General features: G+C 36.3%; 2 protein-coding genes across 4 annotated transcripts; one reads left to right on the forward strand and one right to left on the reverse strand.

Moving 5' to 3' along the window:
* Nucleotides 1–853: 853 nt before the first annotated feature.
* tmed2 (transmembrane p24 trafficking protein 2) lies at nucleotides 854–6,183 on the reverse strand. Its single transcript, XM_039677713.2, has 4 exons — nucleotides 5,885–6,183; nucleotides 4,980–5,172; nucleotides 2,944–3,051; nucleotides 854–1,822 (listed from the first exon to the last, which is right to left on the reverse strand). The coding sequence occupies exons 1-4, from the start codon at nucleotides 6,062–6,064 to the stop codon at nucleotides 1,698–1,700; spliced, it is 606 nt and encodes a 201-aa protein (XP_039533647.1). The 5' UTR covers nucleotides 6,065–6,183; the 3' UTR covers nucleotides 854–1,697.
* Nucleotides 6,184–6,624: 441 nt separating this feature from the next.
* On the forward strand, nucleotides 6,625–23,847 carry ptpn11a (protein tyrosine phosphatase non-receptor type 11a). 3 transcript variants are annotated; one of them, XM_039675934.2, is made up of 16 exons: nucleotides 6,625–6,862; nucleotides 8,390–8,512; nucleotides 10,556–10,750; nucleotides 10,865–11,057; nucleotides 12,079–12,198; nucleotides 12,848–12,961; nucleotides 13,098–13,194; nucleotides 13,286–13,374; nucleotides 13,472–13,597; nucleotides 15,037–15,168; nucleotides 15,250–15,404; nucleotides 15,557–15,624; nucleotides 17,271–17,422; nucleotides 17,493–17,605; nucleotides 20,164–20,264; nucleotides 22,017–23,847. In XM_039675934.2, exons 1-15 carry the CDS (start codon nucleotides 6,849–6,851, stop codon nucleotides 20,231–20,233), a joined length of 1,761 nt encoding a protein of 586 aa, XP_039531868.1. In that variant the 5' UTR covers nucleotides 6,625–6,848; the 3' UTR covers nucleotides 20,234–20,264; nucleotides 22,017–23,847. The 3 variants fall into 3 exon arrangements, with proteins under 3 accessions (XP_039531868.1, XP_039531867.1, XP_039531869.1); XM_039675933.2 differs by having other exon boundaries at nucleotides 13,286–13,365; nucleotides 13,439–13,597; XM_039675935.2 differs by having other exon boundaries at nucleotides 13,286–13,365.
* The last annotated feature ends 874 nt before the right edge of the window (nucleotides 23,848–24,721 follow it).

The raw sequence follows: 24,721 nt of genomic DNA on the forward strand, positions 1-24,721 counted from the left end.
ATTGTATTTTTTTCACACATTTATTTATTTATTTCTGCATTTATTCATTTCCACTTTTATTTATTTCTACATTCATTAATGTATTTATGTTTTTATGTCTACATTTATTTATTTCTACATTTATTTATTTCCACATTTATTTATTCCAACATTTCTTCTGCATTCACAGTTGCACTTCTCACAGCTGTGAATCCAGGGACACTGTCACTATGTGTCACTTTTTTTGGAGAAGCGATTGACCATCCACAGAAAATAGTCTGAATTCATTAACTTGGTGGACAAACTGTTGTTATCTAGATACAATACACACCAAAATAAATATAAAACTGATACAAATTCATCATAATTATTTAAATACACAAATTTACAACTCAAATGATGAGGACACGTACTGTAAATTACACACCAACACAAATAACTTTTCTTGATCTCAAATCATCTTGTTTGACAGCCATGTGCTCTGCAATCAGCTCATGCGAGTAATAGGTTGACTGTTTTTTAGCCATTTTCTTTGTATTAAATCAGAATGCTTACTCTCATCTATGACCTTATAATCATGGTCATTGTGAACTCCTCAGAAAATATGTAGCTTTTATATTTTATAATATGTAGATTTAATGAGATATTGCCTCATTTGCATATTTTATTTTATTTTTTAGACAAAGTGTAATACAAAAAGTATTTCTCTTAATTTGAAGATTAATCTGTTAGAAATTTGCGAGGATATCTATAAAGGGAAGAAAAAGTCCCATTCACCTGTGGTGTCATTAATGTGATCATTTTCAGGACTTTCATCCCGGTTAGAGAATTTGGCACACATCCCACATTGTTCAATGGGGTTATAAAAGAGACATTTTAAGAACATGTTTCAGGTTTATTAAATCAAATTCATATTTGACATACATATTCATTGAACTTCAGAAGTTTACAGTTTTATCATCAGTTTCCCAGTAGTCTTAGCCAAATAAATTTGCATTTTATTTATAAGAGGTGGTTAAGACAACAAAAACAGTACAAAACTACATAAAGTACCCCCCCCCCCCCATGAAGAAACTGAAGATAGAGAGAAGAAAAAGAAATTGGGCCTACCCTGCCTAAACATTTAAAAATACACCAGAAAATCTGCAAGCAGTCATTTTTACCACTTTACCAGCATCAGGTTTAAATATGTGCCATGGAGGTTGTTGGCATAACTAAATGTGATAATGAGCTGTGAATATGGCATGAAATGTGTTTGCCGTGACATTCGTCTTGATTTACGTCAGTGACTACTGACTTCCCATTCTCTCACAACAATGGCTTTGTTATAGCATAATCATGCTATTTCATACAATCCAAAAGCAAGTTCTTTCATTGGGGCAACACCATAACATCACCTTTACTTCATTCTTGTAGTAATGTGCTGCTGTAACAGTACTGGAGAAAAAACACCAAGCAAAAAATTAAATAAAAGATGCCTGTTCCAAATAAAATTACACAAGTTGGGCTAAAACAAAATCAATTAATTAACAATTCATAACCGAACTTGCACCCTTTACCAAAACAAACAAATGAAGAGATCTACACAACTGGGGCAAATAAAAACAAAATGACTGGTGGACTAGCGAACAACCAAGTTCTTCTGATCTCTGTTGAATTGGACGTCCAATTCGAGAAACTGGTAAATCACGGACTCAATGTGTTTATGTTGAGGGTTTTCATACGACTCTCCGCACTTCAAAGAATCTCTTCAGGTAGTAAATCTGTCCGAGGGTCATGGCCACCAGCACCAGAGCCTCGAAGAAGGACCAGAGCACCACCCTGCTGTTCGTGTTGTCATTGACTGGAGGACAGAGACACAAACACACAGTCAGAGGCAAGCTTAACGTTTCAAGGTTGAGAAAGCAAATTATAATTACTCAAAGGCCAATTAAAGATGCATATTTCGGCTGGGTTCATGTCAGGGCAATGTAAAAAAAAAAAATTCAAAGCCTGTTTTAACGTACATATTTCTGCTACTTTCTGTAATAATACTAATACGGATTTAAATGCCACATAAATGCCATGCATATTTCTTCTGAATTCATATTTCAAAATATAAATAATAATAATTTAAAGGATATTTAATCATGCATATTTTTTGGGGTCACAAAAAAATAAATAAATTCAAAGGCCATTTAACCCTAAAACCGTATTCTGGAGCCTGGACAAATGTCGGAAAAATAGTTTTGATTTATTTAAAAAAAAATACTTCCCTTGATCTGAGCGGTACAAGACTTGGCTACTTTTCCTAAGTTTGCCTCCTGGACTCAATTCTACAATGTTAAGTGGGTGAAAAAAACTCCTTAATCTTGTATTTAGGTTAAAAAAGGGCACTCATAGAAATGAATGGGAAAACTGTAATTTAGAGCATTCTAAAAAAAAGCCAAAATAAGACAGCAAAGTCACTTCATCTTTAGGTTTTAGCTCTAAGAACTTATTGGAATGATGTTTTAATGTAGTTAAAAATTTTTTTTTTAAATAAAACATAAAAATAAAGATAATTTACATAGAAAATATGGTACTTTTTGAAGGAAATTAATTCAAAAATACCCCCAAAATAAACAAAAACACCATTAATGGATAGACAAAACTTTATCGAAGACAGTGATATAACATTTATAAGAAAAAAAAATTAGGAGTCCTCTGTGCCCACATTTGTCCACAATTACAGGATTAAGGGCTATAAAGTGAATACGGTTTGAGGGCTACACATGCATATTGCTGCTGTTTTCATATTTCAAAATAATAATAATTTGAAAGCCAATTTTTTCCCGGGGTGATGATAGAATGATCTTTTGAACTTTCAAAAATCATTCCATTCATTTGTTTAAAACAGACAGACACAAACAATTCTCCTAATTATGTTAATATACTAGCACACACGAAGGCTGGTTGATCACATGATCAGTGTGGATGTCTTACTTGCACGGTGTATTCTCTCTCGGACCTCCATGTATTCCTGCTCATGTTTGACCGCTGTCATGGCGACCGCCAGCTCGTTGATCATCTCCTCCAGCTTATTCTGATGAGCTGGAAATAAACGCATAGGGATTTACTCACAGTGATTTGATCAACAAACACATTGCGGCGTATGCAGCGTGCAACAATACAGCACACCAACTGCAATATTGAAGTTCATAATCATATAACCTCTATATTACACATGCAAGAGTTGACGGGTCATAAACAGCTTTAGTTTCTGGTGCATTAATAAATAAAACACTCTTCATATATACATAGCATAAGACCAAAGCGGTCTACAATTAATAATTCAAATAAACCTCTTCTATGATAAAACACATTAAAACCATTCATGTTATATCTTCAACACAAAAGCCACAGCTCACTCTTCGCTGTTATACAGCATCTTTACGAGCACATAAGTCAGTGAATGTACTTTATATACACACGGGTGCAAGATTAACTGTTAGATTGAAGTTTAAAGCTCAACCGATGTTAAAAATCTATTATCCAGTCTATTCCTACCATCCCAGCTGTCACCACCTCCTGGAGAGGGAACAAAGTCACGTTAGAGATAAAAACATTTCTTTTTTCTTTCTTTTTTAAAGACAGATTTATTTCTTTATTATTAAACAATTGTTTTAAAATAATTTAATTTGTTAACGCTTTAAATAAATGCATTAGTTAGTATGAATAAGTAAAGCATTTATAATCCTAGTTAATTTGAACACATTTTCTAATACACTACTAAAACCAAAAGTTGTATCTGTTACTAGGGTTCCAAAGGGGCAGAAACTTTCCTTGGGATGTTAAAGGAATACTCCACTTTCCCATGGGACCAGAAACTGTCTGGTTACTGACATTCTTCTAAATATCAGAAAATCGGCTGAATGGATTTGAAAACGGTAAAACTCAACTGTTTAACTCTGGGGGAGTTGTAAAATGAGCCTATTTCCAAAAAAAGTGGAGTATCCCTTTAAGCTGGAGAATTTTGGAAATATTCTTGGTTGGAAACTTAACAGGAATTAATTGGAAATTTGAGGTAATGTATACAAACTATATCACATATACAACTATAAATATCAACATTTTGTGTGGTGTTAAGCAGATTTGATTTAAGTGTGAACAGAATTTTAATGGTTTCTTTTATTGAACAGAAACAAACATATTCCCTTATGACCTCCCCCTATACTTTTATTAACTAACAAAGATTAATAAACACTGGAACAAATGTTTTGCTCATTATTAGCTAATGCATTAACCTCATTGTAAAGTGTTACCGTTATTTTTATTTCAAATAATTACAATTAAAATAACATTTAGTAGCGACCAAGAGTGACGTGAAGAGGAGATATTTGTTTTTTAATGACGGTACAAGTTTAATTAAACAATCTATATACATATTTTTAATATGAGACTACGAAACACTAAACATTTTTAAGGTTTTTATCTGACAAAATTATTTGGCAAAAGAGGCAAAAAGTACAGCTACAGGTTTTATTTGCTGTGGATAATAGAAAAACATACATTGCATTTGCATACATTGACTACAACAATCAGTTATCAATATTTTGTTGTTTTTGCACATTCATAATTCTTTGTTTGACAGCCTGGCCAAAAATTATGTCGGCACAATTTGTCATGTTTCATTGCGTTATCATAAATAAAACAAATCGACTTTAAACTACACAATATGCTAAAAAAATTTAAGAAATTTAAAAAAAAAAAATAATAATAATTTTTTATATTATTTGAGTAAAAGGTGAAAACGTTTATTTTCCTATCACTTTTGGCCACTACTGTATGAAATATTAAACATTTTAGCCAATTCAATATTTTAAAACTACACAGAAAATGTTAAATTCATTGCAGAATGACTTTTTCCAGTTCCCTGAAAGCTCCCCGATATTCCCAGGTTTTCCGTGACCGTGGAAACCCTGCCATATGTTGCAAAAGACAAACTTCCCAGAAAAGCCTGTGTCAGTTTCTCCGCTCACCCTCTGTCTCCATGTCCTGTCCTTTGGGCGCCTCGCCGATGTCGATGGTGAACATCACAATCTTCGGGGTCATGGTGGACATCTTGTTGCTGAAGCAGAACTTGTAGGTGCCATCCATATGGGCGGCTACAGAATACTTCCCACTGGACTCGCGGTCTCCTTTATAGATCTGCTTCCCGTCTGGACCGGTTATCTGTTACAAACAAACAAACAATACATTAAATAAATCTCAACTTTAACAGGAACACTACAGGCGCTCCACATCAGAGTTGTGTTGGGCATTCAAGAAGCACAGTCACTGTCAATACATCAGCTTCTGCCTGAAAAACAATGTACTGACATTAAACTTATGGACGATGCCAATAATTATTTACATTTGAAAGCCGATAACCGATATATTGTACAGTCACATTTCAAGCAATTCAAAACCATCATGATGCATCTGAAGTGTCTCAGCTGAAGGAAATACAATACTGGCTTTAAGATATCTGACATATTTTCTTATTGGACTGATAATGATAACATTAAAAATTAACATATATCGGCCGATATCGATATGGTGGCCGATTTATCGATGACATTGCTATAATACCTAGTACAAGCAGTGCTAACAAAACTACCATGATACCAGAACCAAAACACTACGGTAATACCAAAATATTAATTTCATTAAAAACAAAACCAGGTTACTTTCACTTTGACACGTCTAAATTTTGTTTAGAAAATACATTATCCAGTATCAAAGCACTAATAATCACTCTCAACCAGCAATTAACTTCCGGCTTCATCTACCATCTGGTGAGAGCATACACTGACACCTGCAAACATCCTATAGATCCTGTTTATGGTCTAACATATCTTTATAATGGCATTTAATGATATTATAAGTGTATTTTAATGCCCACCTCCACGTCGATGTCCAGAAATCCTCCCTCGGCGACCTCAAACATCAGGCCCATCTTCGTGCCCGAGTTCACGCGCTCATAGAAACACTCCTCCGCGTGCGCGTCTATGCTCACAAAATAGCCGCTCGCCGTGTAAGAAAGCGCGCAGAGGAGCACGACAAGTTCCGAGAACGTAAACATGTTTGGTGCGGTGTATTAATGGAGGATAAAACCCATAAAAGAGACTTTACGCCGCACGGGATCGATAAAGGCGGAGACTGACAAGCGCTAGCTGCGCTACTGATGATGCCACGTCAAGCTTTAGACGGGCCGCCCGGTGGGACAAAATGGCTAAAACAACGGACGTGGTTCGCGTTTTGAAAAAAGAGAAACGGGAGCATTGTCCATTATTTTGTAATTGTTTTAATTCAACATGACGATACTATATTTATTTATTTAAAAAATAATTACTATAATGCAACTCAGCGAATCATTTTTTTTTAACATTATATTAGTTACGTAATATTTTGCAGTGTCAGTATTTGTTTTTAATGATGTTTATTGTTCAAAACATTTGAACTTTTTATGCTGGCCAGTTAGAGAATCAAAAATACACTTATACATTCATATGGTTAATTTTTAACCTAAAATCATGACGATGTAAAAATATGTATAATGCATTTGTTGAGCTGTTGGTATAGAGTTCCGCCTCTAGAGGGCGCGTCAGTGCGGCGCGTCGCGCGCTGTGTGTGTGTCGCAGCTTTGGTGACGTTTTTCCAATCGACTCCAGAAAACTCTCTCCGCCGCCGCGGCCTAGCGCTCTTGGACCCTCTTTCTCGTCATTTTATTCACTCATGTCCGTCTGTCCGAACCCAAACCGAGCGGGACCTGCTGCCGTATGAGGCGCTGAACACGGGGCTGTCGATTTAAGCGGAGTTTTTACCCGGAAACTGAGTGAAAATACAGTAACCAGACTGAGGGAGAGATGACATCCCGAAGGTTAGAAACAAGCAAAAACAAACCTAATTTTCTCGTTTATTTTGCATTTATTGTCACTGTCGGCACCTTATCTTTACGATAAATCAAATTAATGTTTGTTTAAAGAGTTTTAAATGTCAAAAGTGCGAAATAAACGCGTTTAAATGTCAGACAGTGTAGTGATTTAAACCCAACAGGGCGAGACTGGACATGTTTTGAGTGTGAAAGAGTCAGTCTAATGAGGAATTACTTTGAATTAACTGATTTTAGGACGATAAAAGTTTGCGCAATGGTCATATTTCATATCTGTCGATGATGATTGACAGGTCACAGTGTAGATTTGTCCAGGGATGACCAACAGGGTCGTCACGTGACGCTGTGTTTTGAAGGATGGCTTGACAGTAGTGTGATGTGAATAACGTCATTTGCCATTATTTTGCTTTATTGTCGTTTATGTATTTGCCCTTCTTGTGTTAATATTGTTTTATTGTGATATCATAGATAGAGAGAACGGTAACACTTTAGTTTAGGGTACAATTCTCACTATTAACTAGTTGCTTTTTTATCATGGATATCTCTAGGATATTATTGAATGTTTATTAGTACTTATAATAACGACCTTACTAACTATTAATAAGCAGTAATTAGGAGTTTGATGCAAAGGTTGTAGTTAATAGTTAACAGTGAGATTTGGACCCTAGTCTAAAGTGTGACCAAAATAATGTAATAGATGCTTGCCTTATTCAGCCTGTAAGCAAAAATAAATACACGCTGTGGTGACCTTATTAGGGCACTTAAGTAAAATCTGACTGAAACTCATTGCATTAGGAACAAAAAGTCTTGCATATTTAAAAAACATACTGAATTCACACATTTCAACAATAAATTTGACTTTAAGTTTAGGTCTGTCAAACGATTAATCGCATCCAAAATAAAAGTTTGTGTTTCCATAATATATGTGGGTGCACTGTGTATAATTATTTATATATCTAAATACACACATGCTTGTATATATTGAGGAAACATTTCATGTATATACTGTATATAGATTTATATATAAATTATATTATAAATAAATATAAATATTTTATATATAAATAATATTATTTTCTTAAATATACATGCATGTTTGTGTATTTATATATATACAGTATACAAAATAATTATACACAGTGCACCCACATATATTATGCAAACATAAACTTTTATTTTGGATGCGATTAATCGTTTGACAGCCCTAATTAAGTTTATATAGTTTGAAATGATAAGACGGCAAAAGTTCCTGCAGGATATGTTATACTATTCTGATCCGATATTCTGTATAATTAATGTTAAAATGGTTTTATGGTTGAGCTGCACACTTCTTTGTGCATCAGTGGACTGGATTCTGATTGTGAATTATCCTTTTCATATGACATTTCATGCACTGGCATTTCTGCTTGTACTTTCATGTTTCCTGAGCAACAGTAACTGCTTGTTGTCAGAAGCGTTATTGGCCAAAATCACACTTTCATGTCGTGACGGACAGTGTTGTGTTTCTGTTGGTAGGTGGTTCCACCCCAACATCACTGGAGTGGAGGCGGAGAACCTTCTACTCACGCGTGGTGTGGACGGCAGTTTCTTGGCCCGTCCCAGCAAAAGCAACCCTGGAGACTTTACGCTTTCCGTCAGGTGAGAGGTGACGCACAAACCAACATTAAGTGTTAAGAATTGGAAAATATATTATACCCTTGACTAGACTGTAAAATATCCTGTATATTTGAAAAGTTAAAAAAACGTAAATTTAACGTTAAAAACGGCAGCTGTGCTTGACAGAAAAACACTGTAAAAAAATGCTGACCTTGCAGGATGGCCGTACACTGTATTTCAGTGATATATGTCAATATTGAATTTCTAAAATCTGCTTTTACCACTTATTTCATATGCTAATCATACTTTATACTTTAAAGAAAACATACATTTGACAGTGTTTTTAACAAAATTGCACATTATGCATTGTTACATTGCAGTTAATCAATTAAAGGAGTAGTTCACTTTTAAAAAAACTTCTGCTGATAATTTACTCACCCCCATGTCATCCAAGATGTCCATGTCTTTCTTTCTTCAGTCGAAAAGAAATTAAGGTTTTTAATGAAAAGATTCAGCGTTTTTCTCCATATAATGGACTTCAATGGGGTCCAAATGGTTCAAGGTCCAAATGAGAGTTTCAGTGCAGCTTCAAAGGGCTTTAAACGATTCCAGATGATGAATAAGGGTCTTATCAAGCGAAACGATCGGTCATTTAAATTATAAATAGCAAAATTTATGTTTTATAAGCACAAATGCTCGCCTTGCTTTGTTCTGTTCGAAATCGTTCATCAAATTGAGCACATTTTTTTCCGATTCATTTCGTTCATTTTGTTCGTTGAATTAACCAAATAACTCAAAAAAAGATTTGTTCATTGTTCAGTTTGAACAGGAGAGTCACGAACGTGCATCACAGAACAGAGCAAGGCGAGCATTTGTGCTTAAAACTTAAACTTTATTTATTTATTTTTAAAATGAACGATCGTTTCGCTAGATAAGACCCTTATTCATCGTCTGGTGTCGTTTAAAGCCCTTTGAAGCTGCACTGAAACTCTCATTTGGACCTTGAACCGTTTGGTTCCCAATGAAGTCCATTATATGGAGAAAATCCTGGAATGTTTTCATCAAAATCGTAATTTCTTTTCGACTGAAGAAAGAAAGACATGGACATCTTGCATGACATGAGTAAATTATCAGCAAAAGTTTTTTTTAAAGTGAACTACTCCTTTAACAGCTTTTTATTGTAGCCAGAGTTGCGCAATTAATTGTTCAAATTTTGCGATCTTGATTCACACACCCACTTAATCTCATTATTAAATGACAACGATTCAGCTGCGTCTTTTAAACCTTTGACAAAATCACATTAGGACATAGAGCAGTTAGCATGTACATTTCAGGTATAAAACAGCTTCACTCTTTGCAACCACACAGTTTTGATATTTCTGTGTTACAAATATTTATATTATCACAGAAAAACTGATGTCTGAAAATAGAGCAAATTACCTTTTGAAAGTTTCAAATAACGAACGACAAGTGACTGCTAAAATATATTTGTCATTGAATCATTCATTCAAGATATGCTTTCACTTGTTTCATTACTGGATGAATCAGCATTTTTTAAATGGTTGGTTTGGTTATTTTACACTTAAAGCCCTGTTTTAAGATCGTCGTTTCTGATCAAATAGAACGGTTAAGATTAAAATTTGGACAAATGCTGCTGTCCCGAGAATTTTAGGTTTAGGTTAGCATTTGTCCAAATTTCAATATTAATCGTTCTATTTGATCAGAAATGATCTTAAAACAGGGCTTTAAGTGTAAAATACCGAACTAACCCTTTAAGTATTTATGAGTGAGTCATTGAATCATTCATAAAACTGTTTTTAAAAATAATGAAATCAGGTTGATTGAACATTTTAAAATAGACTAAGGCAATTAACATTTATTGTTTTGTTTAGTTGTCTGTTTAGAGTCGTGGGAGAATCATCATCTCTGTTTGAAACAAAAAAAAAAAACCTGCGATTGTCAATTTAACCAGAATCGTGACGTGCAGCTCCAACTGTAGCATTTTTACAGTCTTTTTCTGTTAAAATTACAAAACATTTTGTAGTGTATTAGCATAAACTGAATTGAAGCTCTTCTCTTCACTAGACGAAATGGCGCCGTCACCCACATTAAGATCCAAAACACGGGAGACTATTATGACCTGTACGGTGGAGAGAAGTTTGCCACCCTGGCTGAGCTGGTGCAGTATTACATGGAACATCACGGACAGCTGAAAGAGAAAAACGGGGACGTCATTGAGCTGAAATACCCGCTCAACTGTGCCGATCCCACTTCTGAGAGGTGAGCACATGCATAGCTCATTATCTGTCTGTCCTTCCATGACAACGGGGGGCGTTTTTTATTGGCGTCTGAACCTGAATACCGTCCTCTGAAGTTATCTTGTTTTTTGTTCAGGTGGTTTCACGGTCATCTTTCTGGTCGTGAGGCAGAGAAGTTGTTGACAGAGAAGGGCAAGAACGGAAGTTTCCTGGTGAGAGAAAGTCAGAGTCACCCGGGAGATTTTGTGCTCTCCGTACGGACCGGAGATGACAAGACGGACACTAGCGACGGCAAACCCAAGGTCACCCACGTCATGATACGCTGCCAGGTAAACTTCAGATGCATGACTTGCAGGCTTACTATGTTTTTTTAATTAATTTTTTTATTAGAGTGTTCAACATCCAACTAGTCGATTAGTGAGCTCAAATAGTGTAGATTTAAACAAATATTTTTTCTTGTTTATTGACTTTGAAGATGCAGAAGGTGTTTCTACTAGAGTCCGACCGATAAAGGATATACAAATATTTTAGGGTTTTAAAATCCGATATTCCGATTTTTTTTTTTATTAAATATTGTTGGATTTCACACACGTGTAAAAGAAAAGCTAACTTTTCTGCACAAGATACAATTGATACTTTTTCTCTATGTCTAAATGTTCACTCCTCACAAGTATAACTTCATTTTACAATGCAGGGACTGTAACTAGAGATATGCTAGTTATAAATACAGAAATAATTACTTTATTTAGGCCGAAAAGTTCATTGTGGTTTCCAGGCTCATTAATGTTAACGTTAGCGGTCTTCCACTGATGATAGTGGCATTAGCTAGCTTTGTGGTTAGCTAGTCTATAATGAGCCATAATTTAGCAATAGATAACATCATACTGCAAATTGTAAAACATACATTTTCAATATAACAGGCCAAGGAGAGATGATTAAAGCGTGTTTCGTCCATTTTTATTTTATTTTTGAAATATTCATTTATCGGCCATTATAACTGCCGATACCGATATTATGGAAAATGCCTAATCGGCCGATAATATCGGTCTGGCTCTAGTTTCTACATTCATCCCTTTAAAGCATTGCTGATAAACATATATATTTAGCCTGAAATGTCTTATTGCATTTAGTATGCACTAGCAGTGCAGAAATTACACGCTTCATTTTCAATCTGAACAGTTTATTTAGTTCCAAAACGCTGTCATTATTATTATTTTTTATTTAACCTTTATTTTACCAGGTAGGCCGATTGAGAACAAATTCTCATTTACAACGGCGAGTCCATTAAAAGGCTATTTACCTGTGATGTGTTATGTAAGTGGGCTATTATTTCTTTTATCATTTTGTCAGCATGATCTGAAGTATGATGTTGGCGGTGGGGAGAAATTCGACTCGCTCACAGACCTGGTGGAGCACTACAAGAAAAACCCAATGGTGGAAACACTGGGGACAGTCCTGCAGCTCAAACAGGTGTTCGATTGTCCATTTTTAGATCTATTGAGAACTGTCAAATTACTTGTGATGTTCCTTATTTGTAAATCACTTTAGACACAAGAGTCTGCTAAATGAATACACTGAGGTTTAAAAGTTCGGGGTCAGCATTATATTGTTTTTAAAAGAAATGAACACTTTTATTCATCAAAAGTGACAGCAAAGACATTAATAATTCTACAAAAGATTATATTTCAAATAAATGTTGTTCTATTGAAATGTCTATTCATCAAAGAATCCTGAAAAAAAAGACAGCAATCAACAATTTCTACATTGATAACAATAAGACTACAATAAGTTTCTTGAGCAGCAAATCATCATATTAGAATGATTTCTGAAGGATCATGTGACCTGAATGATGCTGAAAATTCAACTTTGATCACAGGAATAAATCACAGTTTAAAATATATTCACATTGAAGACAGTTATTTTAAATTGTAATCATATTTCACAATATTACAGTTTTTACTGTATTTTTTAACAAATAAATGCAGCCTTTGTGAGCACAAGAAACTTCTTACAAAAATGACAAACCCTTAAAAACGTTTGAACAATTGTGTAAATGTACATTTAACATTCCTAATACCAGCCAAATAATACAAGTAAATCAGTGTTGTGTTTCCTGCAGCCTCTGAACACGACCCGCATCAATGCAGCAGAGATCGAGAGCCGGGTACGAGAGCTCAGCAAGCTGGCTGAGGCCACAGATAAGGTCAAGCAGGGATTCTGGGAAGAGTTTGAGGTGAGAGCCAATCAGCACCCAGTTTAGTGCCAGATTAACCAATTATCTGATATACTGATAAATCAATGTACAGTTTCCCACACTTTTATTATAAAGAGTCGAGTTGTAGGAATCATTTTTAATTCTGTGTCCACAGACGCTTCAGCAGCAGGAGTGTAAACTACTCTACAGTCGCAAAGAGGGTCAACGGGCAGAAAACAAAAACAAGAACAGATATAAGAACATTCTTCCCTGTAAGTGAACATCATCATCATGCAAATCCCAGGAAACTCTCAGAATGACACATGCTGATGGGCCAACAATATTAATACTCTTACTCCACAGTCGACCACACGCGAGTCGTGCTGACCGATGGTGATGCAAATGAACCAGGCTCTGATTACATCAATGCCAACATCATCATGGTAATAAAGGTGCCTTCAAATCTTGTCAGAATTATTCAATATTTGTGCCTCAATGGTTTTTGTGGTTTGCCAGCCTGATAATGAGACTAAATCAAACAATTCAAAGTTGAAGAGGAGCTACATCGCCACCCAGGGCTGCCTGCAAAACACCATCAGTGACTTCTGGAGGATGGTGTTTCAGGAGAACTCTCGAGTCATCGTCATGACCACGAAGGAAGTGGAACGGGGAAAGGTGAGCTGTTTCCCAAGGGATTTACCCATCACACTCAGTACATTTTAATTGAGGTTCATGAACTGATTTTTGGTTAGTTAAAGGAGTAGTTCACTTTTAAAAAAAACTTGCTGATAATTTACTCACCCCCATGTCATCCAAGATGTCCACGTCTTTCTTTTTTCAGTCGAAAAGATTTGTGATGAAAACGTTCCAGGATTTTTCTCCATATAATGGACTTCAATGGGAACCAAACGGCACAAATGCTTGCCTTGCTCTGTTCTGTGATGCACGTTCGTGACTCTCCTGTTCTCGTTCATCACAACGAACAAATCTTTTTTCAAATCATTTGGTTCATTCAACGAACAAAATGAACAAATTGACTCGGAAAAAGATTTGTTCATTTTGATGAACGAGTTCGAACAGGAGAGTCACGAACGCGCATCACAGAACAGAGCAAGGTGACCATTTGAGCTTATAAAACTTAAATTTTTTAAAAATTTTTTTTAAATGGCTGATGATTTCACTAGATAAGTCCCTTATTCGTCGTCTGGAATCGTTTAAAGCCCTTTGAACAGTTTGCACTGAAACTGTCTTTTGGACCTTGAACCGTTTGGTTCCCATTGAAGTCCATTATATGGAGAAAAATCCTGGAATGTTTTCATCAAAAACCTTAATTTCCTTTCGACTGAAAAAGAAAGACATGGACATCTTGGATGACATGGGGGTGAGTAAATTATCAGCAAAAATTTTTTTAAAAGTCAAGAGGTTTAAAGGTTGAGTCAAGTGTGTATATTTTTTTGATAAAAATTGCTATTGCGGTTTAAAATACATTTTTAAAAGAGCTCCAGGTTTACTGTTCCTGTTTGTAGGGCTGCACAATTTGATTATACATCAAAATAATGATGATAATGTATAGTTTTATTACTATGATTCCTAAATAAAAATATTTGCAAAACATAAAAGACAATATTACTATTGTAATGGAACTCTTACAGATTTAGGGCCAGATTTACTAACAGCTTGCGCCAGCACAAACCCTCTTTTTGCCATCAAAAACTACTGTCAGGATTCACTAAAGACAATTAGCACTGAAAAGGTGTGGACAGGGCTATTTTTTGCAGCTGACATTATTGCATATGAATTAACGCAAAATTGATGGGAGGAGAGTATACACGCAAGGTGATTTACTAAGGTTTGTGTTAGTCAAATTACTGGTATTTATTTGCGGCATTATTTAACGCATGTCTTAAACCATCTGCTCATTTGTGCTGCCCCTGGAAGATCGCGTTGGGGAACTTTGCTCTCCCATTTGCATTTCTTTGGAATTTAATTTAATAAACGATTCTCATTTGGAAAATTTCAGCCTTTGCAATTTGATAAACCATTTTACAATTTCGCTTTTATTTCTTATTAAATGAATTGAATTGTTCTGAGATGCATTGCGTTTTCCTTCACAGAGTAAGTGTGTGAAGTATTGGCCTGACGTGTCCGCGTTGAAGGAGTACGGAGCCATGCGTGTGCGTAACGTTAAGGAAACCTCAGCACATGATTACATCCTGCGAGAGCTGAAGCTGTCAAAAGTTGGACAGGTGAAGCAAAACTGAGATGGTTAAATGACCCATAAACGCAAGAGTTTGTCTCTAACACCTGCGTTCTGTCTGATACGGTAGGGTAACACTGAGCGTACAGTGTGGCAGTACCATTTCCGTGCATGGCCAGACCACGGCGTGCCCGGAGACCCTGGCGGCGTGCTGGACTTTCTGGAAGAGGTCAAAATGAAGCAGGAGGGCATAAACGGGGCTGGACCCATCGTGGTGCACTGCAGGTTATGAGAACACGATCAATAACACACTTCAAACTGACCGGATTTTAATGACCTCATTAAATCACAATATTTAGTGAGAAATGTCAGTCCAAATATTTTCTCCATCAAGCAAGTCTGTTTGTTGGTTATAAACATTTCTGTTTCTCCTACAGTGCTGGGATTGGACGAACAGGAACGTTTATCGTTATTGATATTTTAATAGACATCATCCGAGAAAAGGGTAAAGTCCTTACATCTAGATTGATCACCTGTTAATTAGTGGTTGACCGTTATTTCGCCACAACCTGTATATATGTAAATATATACACTACCGGTCAAAAGTTTTAGATCGGTACGATTTTTTATGTTTTTAAAAGAAGTCTCTACTGCTCACCAAGGCTGCAATTGTTTGATAAAAAATACAAAAAAAAAACAGTAATATTGTGAAATATTATTACAATTTAAAACAGCGGTTTTCTATGTGAATATAGAGTGAAGTGTAATTTATTCCTGTGATCAAAGCTGAATTTACAGCATCATTACTCCAGTCTTTAATGTCACATGATCCTACAGAAATTATTATAATATGATGCTCAAGAAACATTTATGATTATTATCCATGTTGAAAACAGTTTTTTACATTTTTATTTCAGGATTCTTTGATGAATAGAAAGTTTAAAAGCACAGAATTGATCTGAAATGGAAAGCTTTTGTAACATTAATCACTACCGTTCAAATGTTTGGGGTCAGAAAGAATTTATTTTTTATTTTTGGGGGAAAGATATTAGAAAATACTTTTATCAATCAAGGATGAGTTAAATTGATCAAAAGTTACAGTAAAGACATTTATAATGTTAGGAAAGATTATATTTTAAATAAATGCTGTTCTTTTGAACTTTCTATTCATCATAGAATTTTGGGGGGAAAAATGGTACACGACTGTTTTCAACATTGAAAATAATAATTTATGTTTTTTGAGCATAAAATCAGCATATTAGAATGATTTCTGAAGGATCATGTGACACTGAAAACTGATGTGTAATCAGCAACAGTAATGGTGTTGAAAATTCAGCTTTGATCACAGGAATAAATTACACTTCTCTATATATTCACATAGAAAACTGCTGTTTTAAATTGTAATAATATTTCACAATATTACTGTTTTTTATTTATTTATTTATTTATTTATTTATTTTTTATCAAATAAGTGCAGCCTTGGTGAGCAGAAGAGACTTCTTTTAAAAACATAAAAAATCTTACTGATCTAAAACTTGACCGGTAGTGTATATTGGCCGATATTTGCTATTTTTTAAAAGTCCCCCTGTTGTCAAAAAAAAAAAAATTATTTAAAAAAAAAAAAACACCTTTAAAAAACTTAAATGTAACCCTACACACTTGCTTCATTTAATATACATGGTTCTATGAATATGTTTGTCCAATGTTTTTGAAGAGGGACTTATATTTTGACATTCTCCTTTTACTTGGTTTATTACATTTACTTATTAGATAGAGCACTGGTATATACCAATGTAAAGGTAAATAAAAAGTATTTTACTATTTGCTTTTCTATTAGTCATAGAAAGGAAAACTCTATAATACCTCCTCATTTACCGTCAGCATTCAGCAAATATGCTTTACAATCATTTAAACAAATCTTTGAATGTCTAATAAATATTTAATTTCGCAAACGTTGCAAGCCTCCAGCTGTGGGATCTTCTGAAGTGAGTGTGCACTTGAAGACTGCATAAAAACGTTGTTCCCTGTGCGTAACGGTCGACCACTACTATTGATTCTCTTTGTTAATTATTAGGCCCTACAGCCTAAATTGGGCCACAGTAGCAAATTGATCTTTTTAAAGTTGCCTCTAACCAGAAGTCTGTTGAGCAGGAGTGGACTGTGATATTGACGTGCCAAAGACTATCCAGTTGGTGCGATCTCAGCGTTCAGGAATGGTACAGACAGAGGCCCAGTATCGATTCATTTACATGGCCGTCCAGCATTATATTGAGACTCTACAGCGCCGCATAGAGGAGGAGCAGGTGTGTACATCACAGATATTGAGCATGATTAGTGGTGTTCAAAATAGCCTGATTCGTTTGTCTCTTTCAGAAAAGTAAAATTAAAGGACGAGAGTACACCAACATCAAATATTCTCTCTCTGACCTGACTGGAGGAGATCAGAGCCCTCTGCCACCGTGCACACCGACGCCAACCTGTGCCGAGTGAGAACACGCATGCATTTCACACAATGCCTCACGATTTTATAGATGTGTACCACTTACCAGAGAAAATGACATATGAATGATGGTTTGTATGAATAATTTAAAGGGATAGTTCGGCCAAAAATGATATTTAACCCATGCATTACTCACCCTCAAGCCGTTTCGAGATGCATATGTCAATCTTGTTTCAGACGAACACATTTTCAGTTATTTTAGAAAATGTCTTAGACCCTTCAGTGGATATAATGTGAAGAAATGGGGTCCAGCTCCTTCAAGTCCCAAAAATGTGCATACAACATTCACAAAAGTAATCCATCCGGCTCCAGTGGGATAAACGAAGGCCTTGTGAGGGTAATCCGTGCGGTATTGTCGTAAAAATATACATATTTAAAACTTTATAAATGAAAATATCTGACTTCCGGCAACGATCGACGTATCGGCGTACGAGGTAGGACGTTAGCGTAGGAAACGTCACGACGGTTCCTACGCTACGTACGCCGACTTCCATCACCTGTGAACGTACCGAACGTACGTCGATCGTTGCCGGAAGTCAGATATTTTCATCTCGAACGGCTTGAAGGTGAGTAATGCATGGGTTAAATATCATTTTTGGCCGAACTATCCCTTTAAGTGATTGTTCCAACTCTAAATTCTGATTTGGAAGAATTGCTCATTATTATTATCATTAGTAAAAGGGGTGGTTGATTATGATTTCACTTTTCTAACTTTAGTTAGTGTGTAATGTTGCTGTTTACAACACTACGCTCAAGTTACAACGCTCAAAGTTCAAAGCAAAGGGAGATTTTTGCCTTTAAAGAAATCGTTTTTAAGGACTACAACAAACGGCTGGTAGGAACTACAAAAGCTTCCTCCCGGGTTAGTGACATCACTAACCCTAAAATTTACATAAACCCCTTCCCCTGGAACACCATGCAGTCCATGTTGAGAAGAGGAAGAGCGGTAGTAGTCACTCTATGTGAATCCCACAACAGTTCATATATAAGCGATTTATAGATTATCTTGATATAGATAATGTGCTAATTGAAGATAGTTAACTCCACATCTGCAACATAAATCCATCAACTAACCATTCAGAGACGTCCTGTTGCGTTCTACATGTTGTCACTTCTTCTCAGAGGCAGAACAGACATTTTAGCATGTGTCTGCTTGAGGTAATTGGAGCTGCACTCTTGAACACACTTTTGAAGCTCCGCCCACTGTGTCGGGAACTGCAGCTCATTAGCATTTAAAGGGCCAGATACAAAATGGTTTTTGCTAACCCTCAAAAAACTTTAACATGCTATATAAAAATATCTGAGGGGTATTTTGAGCTAAAACTTACACATACACACTCTGGGGACATTAGAGATTTATTTTACATCTTGTGAAATCATAACCCCTTTAGTAATAATAGTGTATATTATACTGTTATACTACATCTCAGATATATTTTGATTTCATGTGATTTTCTAATTTTAAGCAGCAGAAAATAAAACCAGATTTTTTAAAATTTGACATCAAGCTGTAGTGGCTGTTGACTTTACTAAATACTCAGCAAAAAAAAAAAAAAAAAAAAAAAAGGAAACGTCATCCTACTTTCAAATGATTTTTTCTAGCCAATTTTTATGTGTAAATATTGATTTGATTGGAAGATTCAACAACTGAGACTTAAACCGAACAAATTCCACAGACATTTGAAGAACAGAAATGGATATTGAGTCCCTGAATAGAGCGGGGCTCAATATTAAAAGTAGTAATCAGTATGTTGTGTAGTCAGAAACCAGCTGCTTTATTGCCACAGTGCATCTCATCTTCATGGACTGAGGCAGATTTGCCAGCTCTGGCTGTGAGATGTGACTCCACTCTTCCACCAAGGCACTTACAAGTTCTTAAACACATCAATGGTTACAAATGGTTTGGCACTGAAGGAGAAACAGCTGTCCTTCGTGTTTCCCTGTGGCACTGTCATAGGCATATAATTACATTACAGACAATTATTTCTTTTGTTGTTGTTGTTGTTGAGTTTATATTGTGACCTATTTCTGAGTGAAATTGATATAAAATAAGAAGTGACTTCATCCGTTTTTGATTGGATCGTGAAAAGTGAGCATAGCGCAACGGAAAAATGTAATGAACTGCAGCACGTCATAATCGTCACATGGGTATATCACAGGAAGTTATTACATTGTGATTAAGGCAAGACACCACAGGTAATAGGGGAAAAGATTAACTTGGATATATCACCATATTTCCCCAGTTGCTTAATCAGGGTGCATTAATATAAATGTTGTGTATTACAAGTTTTCTGAAATGTTATACTTAAATACGCTGATAATGCATTTTCATTATCTAAATTTCCAGATCAAAAATCTGGAAATGAAAGCAAAATAGCCCAAAATCTCAAAATTGTGACCTGTGCATGAAAAATGGTCCAAATATTATGAAATCAAATCTTAAAAAAGCAACATGCAGTTAGACAATACATGGTGTCAGCATTGATTTCATGCCACACTTGATGTATAAAGACATATATCTGATGTTTATATGTATTATTACAGTTTGAGGGACGACAACTCTCGAGTCTATGAGAATGTGGGTCTGATGCAACAGCAGAAGAGTCACAGATGAGACTCCGACTCCAGCGCTGTTCGAATAACAGGTATGACGGCTCATTCTTCACCACAACACGTCACAGTGTGTTCAGTCCCAGATTCAACAGTTGCTTTAGCTGCTGTTTCTGGTTATTTCAAACATTTACATTTTTTCATAGTTTAGAGCATAGTTTTGTTTTTCATAGTTTAGAGCAGGGGTTCTCAGCTCTGGCCTGTAAGGCCCCGTTTACACGATGGGAAAAGATATTTCTCTGCATTTCGCCCTCTCATTTACACGAAAACGCCGTTTTTATCACTGAAAACGTGGAAAAGTGGAGATTTCTGTAGGCCTGTCAACTTTAGTCGTTTAGTCGACTAATCGGTCGATGCCGTCTTGGTCGACTGACATTCTTATTGGTCGACCATTTTTTTTTTACCAATAGAAAGAATTTTTCAATGATTTACACGTTGATATTTATTCCTTCAGTTATTTATTACTGTATTCTAAATATAATTAGCCTATGTTTTATCCCCAACTTTAAAAATGCTTTAGTTTAGGCTATTTTTGTAACTGCGCCACAGTTTAGCGCACACACATAATACACTCGGGAACCGCACCTGTGGCTGGCTGCGCTGCTGCTCGCGCTCGGTAAGGGAGGCTGTATTCATTCAGTTAGAACGCTGCTTGTTTTGGCTTTAGTCGACAAAATGTCCAGGAAATCTAAATCTTTTGTCTCGCTGCATTTTAAAACAAAGACGACAAGACTGTGGAGGGAGGCGATCGCGTTGCTTCATTATGAGCGCGCAAGTCGCGGGCCTACATTTGAAATCGAACTTGAGCGCGCAAAAGACGTGAGCAGCCTTTTAACGGCTTTATCATGCCGACTCAGATTGTGTTTTCTTAATGTTTTCGTTTTTATTTGTACACTTGACGCATTTGAAAATAGCCTAAATAATGCAACAAAACGAAAATAAACCTATACGCAGTCCTACAGCCTATTATTAGGATTGTTAATTTAAGTTATTTGGGTTTTTTGTGTGTTGTTTTCAAACGCCTTGATCGTCAGGACGAAAGTTAACCCATAGCTTTGAAAGTAAAGAAGAATATAAAGCCTGTATAAACGAGAGGTTTTGTTGGGATTTTTCATTATGTGGCAGATAGCAGTTATATTTTTTGCAGCGTGTGGTGTGGTCAGGTGCGCGATTGTGACCTAGGATAGAGCTCTTCACTTTTTGCAGTTAAAAAATCACTTAATTTTCAAAGAATTGTATTATTATTATAGTTTTATTTATTTGTGATGTTTTTTCGTTGTTGTATAAATGCTCAATGACAATTGTTTAAAAAATGTTTTTTTTTTAGTCGACTAATCGTTGCGCAGGACAAGACTTTGGTCGACTAAGGATTTCTTTGGTTGACTACAGCCCTAGATTTCTGAAAACGCCGGTTATGTGTTGTCATGTGAACTGGGAGAAACGGCGTTTTAGATTCTCTCTTGTCGTTTCTGAGGATAAAGATATGCATCAGACGTGATGCACGCAAGCTTCGCTTCTGTAACACTGACTTCTAGAAAACACACACTCTCAACTCGCTAATAAACACATAGGATAGACTAGTCTGAATTTGTAAATGTAATCAAGTTAAAATAGTTGGGTGAACTGTACTCAAACGTTGTTTGAAAAACTGTACTCAAACGTTGTTTGAACTATCTGCAATGTCGATTTCCAAAGAGCTTAGTTTTTTTTAAATCTTATGCTGTCTTTGAATAAGCTTTTAATGTTTGTCGTGACGTGTGACGTCGTCTTTTTGTATTCCCCGACAGGAATTGCTTTTGTTGTTGCCAGACGCTCCTGAAAACCTGAGAAGTGATCATGACTAAACAGAGAGACAACAAAAAAAAATCAAGGAAGAAAAAAAAAATCCAGAGACCGGTCCACACGAGCTCAGAGACATGCGGATGGAGTGAATTTCATTTCTCCTTCCAGCTACGTAGCCTTTTAACCCCACACTAAGAAACCACTGTGACCATCATGAAGCCTTATACTGAATAAACCCAAAACAGCCCCTGCAAAATCATGTTTTTTTGGGTGTGGACTTTTCCGAAATCAATTCAGGCTACATTTAGCGCTTGTGGGAAAAGCTTTCGCTATTACGTTCTTGCCTCATTCATTTATTTTTTTTCCTCTTTCTGGCTCTTTTTTTTTTTGTAAAGAAAGCGAGAACTCTTTCTGGAAAGCATTAAGCGTGATACTCTAACAGAAAAAGGACACTATCATCACATACGCCTTTACTAAGATAATTGGGAACAGAAGAGAAGCCATTCTCAGCCAAGCAAAGGGATGCTCTTCATCTTCGCAATACGGTTCATTCATTTTACTTGTGCCATCTTAGCACTAGTTCTCGATTCTAGTCCTCTGCCTTCAGTTTAAGCCCAGTGTCCTTAAGACTTTGCTCCGAACAGCAGGAGAACTTGGGTCGGAAAACCCTCGGTTTGCCTTTTTGTCCCCCTGGAGAGAGACATCCTGATTTCGAGGACTTTTCCGTGGTACAAAACGTCCGTGTCACTGGCTTGTTTGTGTTACTGAATTGTTCTTCTGCATCAGGCCAACGGCACGCTGCAGCTGCGAAACCTGTTTCTTATGATTTTGTAATGGTATTTTGCTGTTTAAAAACACCGTATGAACTTAATTTCCAAATCACTGTTTTAAAAGTGACTGCACATTTGTAACCCTGATGATGTCTAGCTTGTAAAGAGCAGTGGATATAATCAAGGGTTATTCGGGCCATCTATGATGGACACACTTGACTTGTAGATGAGTTTTTGTTTTTTGCCAGGTCACATGCCTTCATTTTCTCATTTTCTCAAGTTTTAACATCTTTAATCTTTGCTTGCTTCACTAACTCTTAACTCGTGTCCATCTAACGTTGCTCGTTGTGTTCAACGTCAGCAGTATTTTAACGTTTTCGCAAGTGCTTCTTTCCGGCCCGGTGTTCATGTTATTTGGCCTTGACTTTCTCGCTTTCTTCACCTTGAGTGATGAGTCCTTACACATTTAAAAAAGTAGGTGCTCTTTGAGTTGGTTTTCTCAGCGCATCATGTATGTATCCGCCGTCCTGTAATGCGTTTATTGTAAGTGTGTGAGCGTGTTTGTGTCTTAAAAATACTGCTGTTTGTTTGCTTTTTTGAAGTCCGACTCCGGTCTTTTGTTTTTTCTTTTTTAGCTTTGTCTCAATGATGTAAAGAATACACACATCTGTTTATGTGTGTGTGTGTGTGTCAGTGACCAACATCTTCCTTTTCTTTCTTTTGAAACAAACAAAAAAAAAGTCGCTCCACGGAAAGCATTACGGTCCAAAGCAACTAATGTGAATTTTTGTCATCGTGAAGAGAACGAAACGGTTGTGGAACTCAATGCAAACTATATTTTTTAAACTTGTATATTGTACATGAATATCTTGTAGAGGAGAATGTACTTACTAAACATATGTAATTGCCATTAAGATATACTGTATGTTTAACCCAGCAGCATCTCTTCTCGTGCCAGACGGTGAGCCTTACACAAGCTAATAGGGTTGATCGTGTTGTTCGGCCATCGATGCAATTAACCAACATGAACTCCTTGATAACAATAAACAAGAAGCTCACATCTTCATGGTCGAGTCCTGTGCTGTTGATGAATTTAGTGTTGAGACTCCAGTTCGTCTGTCGTTGCTGTTTTTGAGTGAGCGTGACAAACAGGTAACGGTGCAGATGAGACAAATCTCACATTAAATGTAATAAGATGGTCAAATGCGATGAACTGAAGCTAATAGGTTTTGTTGTGCTGGACTCTATTTTTATGTTGCGCAGCTGTGCTGAGCGCTGTGGAGATTGTGCAGCTGTTTCACTGCAGGGCTGTGAACCAAACTCACGACAGCGGATCTGGATTTTACTGGCAAACCACGTGGACTCAAGGTGAATCTGCTCACAATAACCAGGAGTAAAGAATCAATGTTGGAAATATATATATAAGAGCCATTCCACCGAAAGGGTGACATTTCTGTCCCCAGGACATTAAAATTGCATGAAAATAAACTCTAAAATACATTTTATTATTAACCCCTTTAGTGCCACCGTTGGGCCCAAATCCATTACATTTTTAAAACAGTCAGTGTTTCCTCTAGGATTTTTCCAAGCTGTGGGGGCAGGCCCATTTCCCCGGTGGGGGGGCCTTGTCTCCCCAAAGTATTATAATCAATCATGCGCATCCCGTGTGCAGAATGATGCACTTGAAGCAACACCAAGTCACAGCAAGCAATGCTTCACATTGAAAAGAACATAGCGAAGGGATTATATCTATAATATGCTTAGTAGGGCTGGACGATTTGGGGAAAATGTCATATTGCCATTGCAATTACTGAGGTCAATATTGCAATTGTGATATGCGATTCCGATATAATAAAATGGTTTCATGAGTCCAACTTGCTTGGTTCTAAAGTAAAATGCACACACAGATTAGTGATCATTCTGTGTATTAATGTTTATTT

The sequence above is a fragment of the Pimephales promelas genome, chromosome 23 (genome assembly GCF_988280905.1).
Source record: "Pimephales promelas chromosome 23, fPimPro1.hap1.1, whole genome shotgun sequence".
NCBI lineage: Eukaryota > Metazoa > Chordata > Actinopteri > Cypriniformes > Leuciscidae > Pimephales > Pimephales promelas.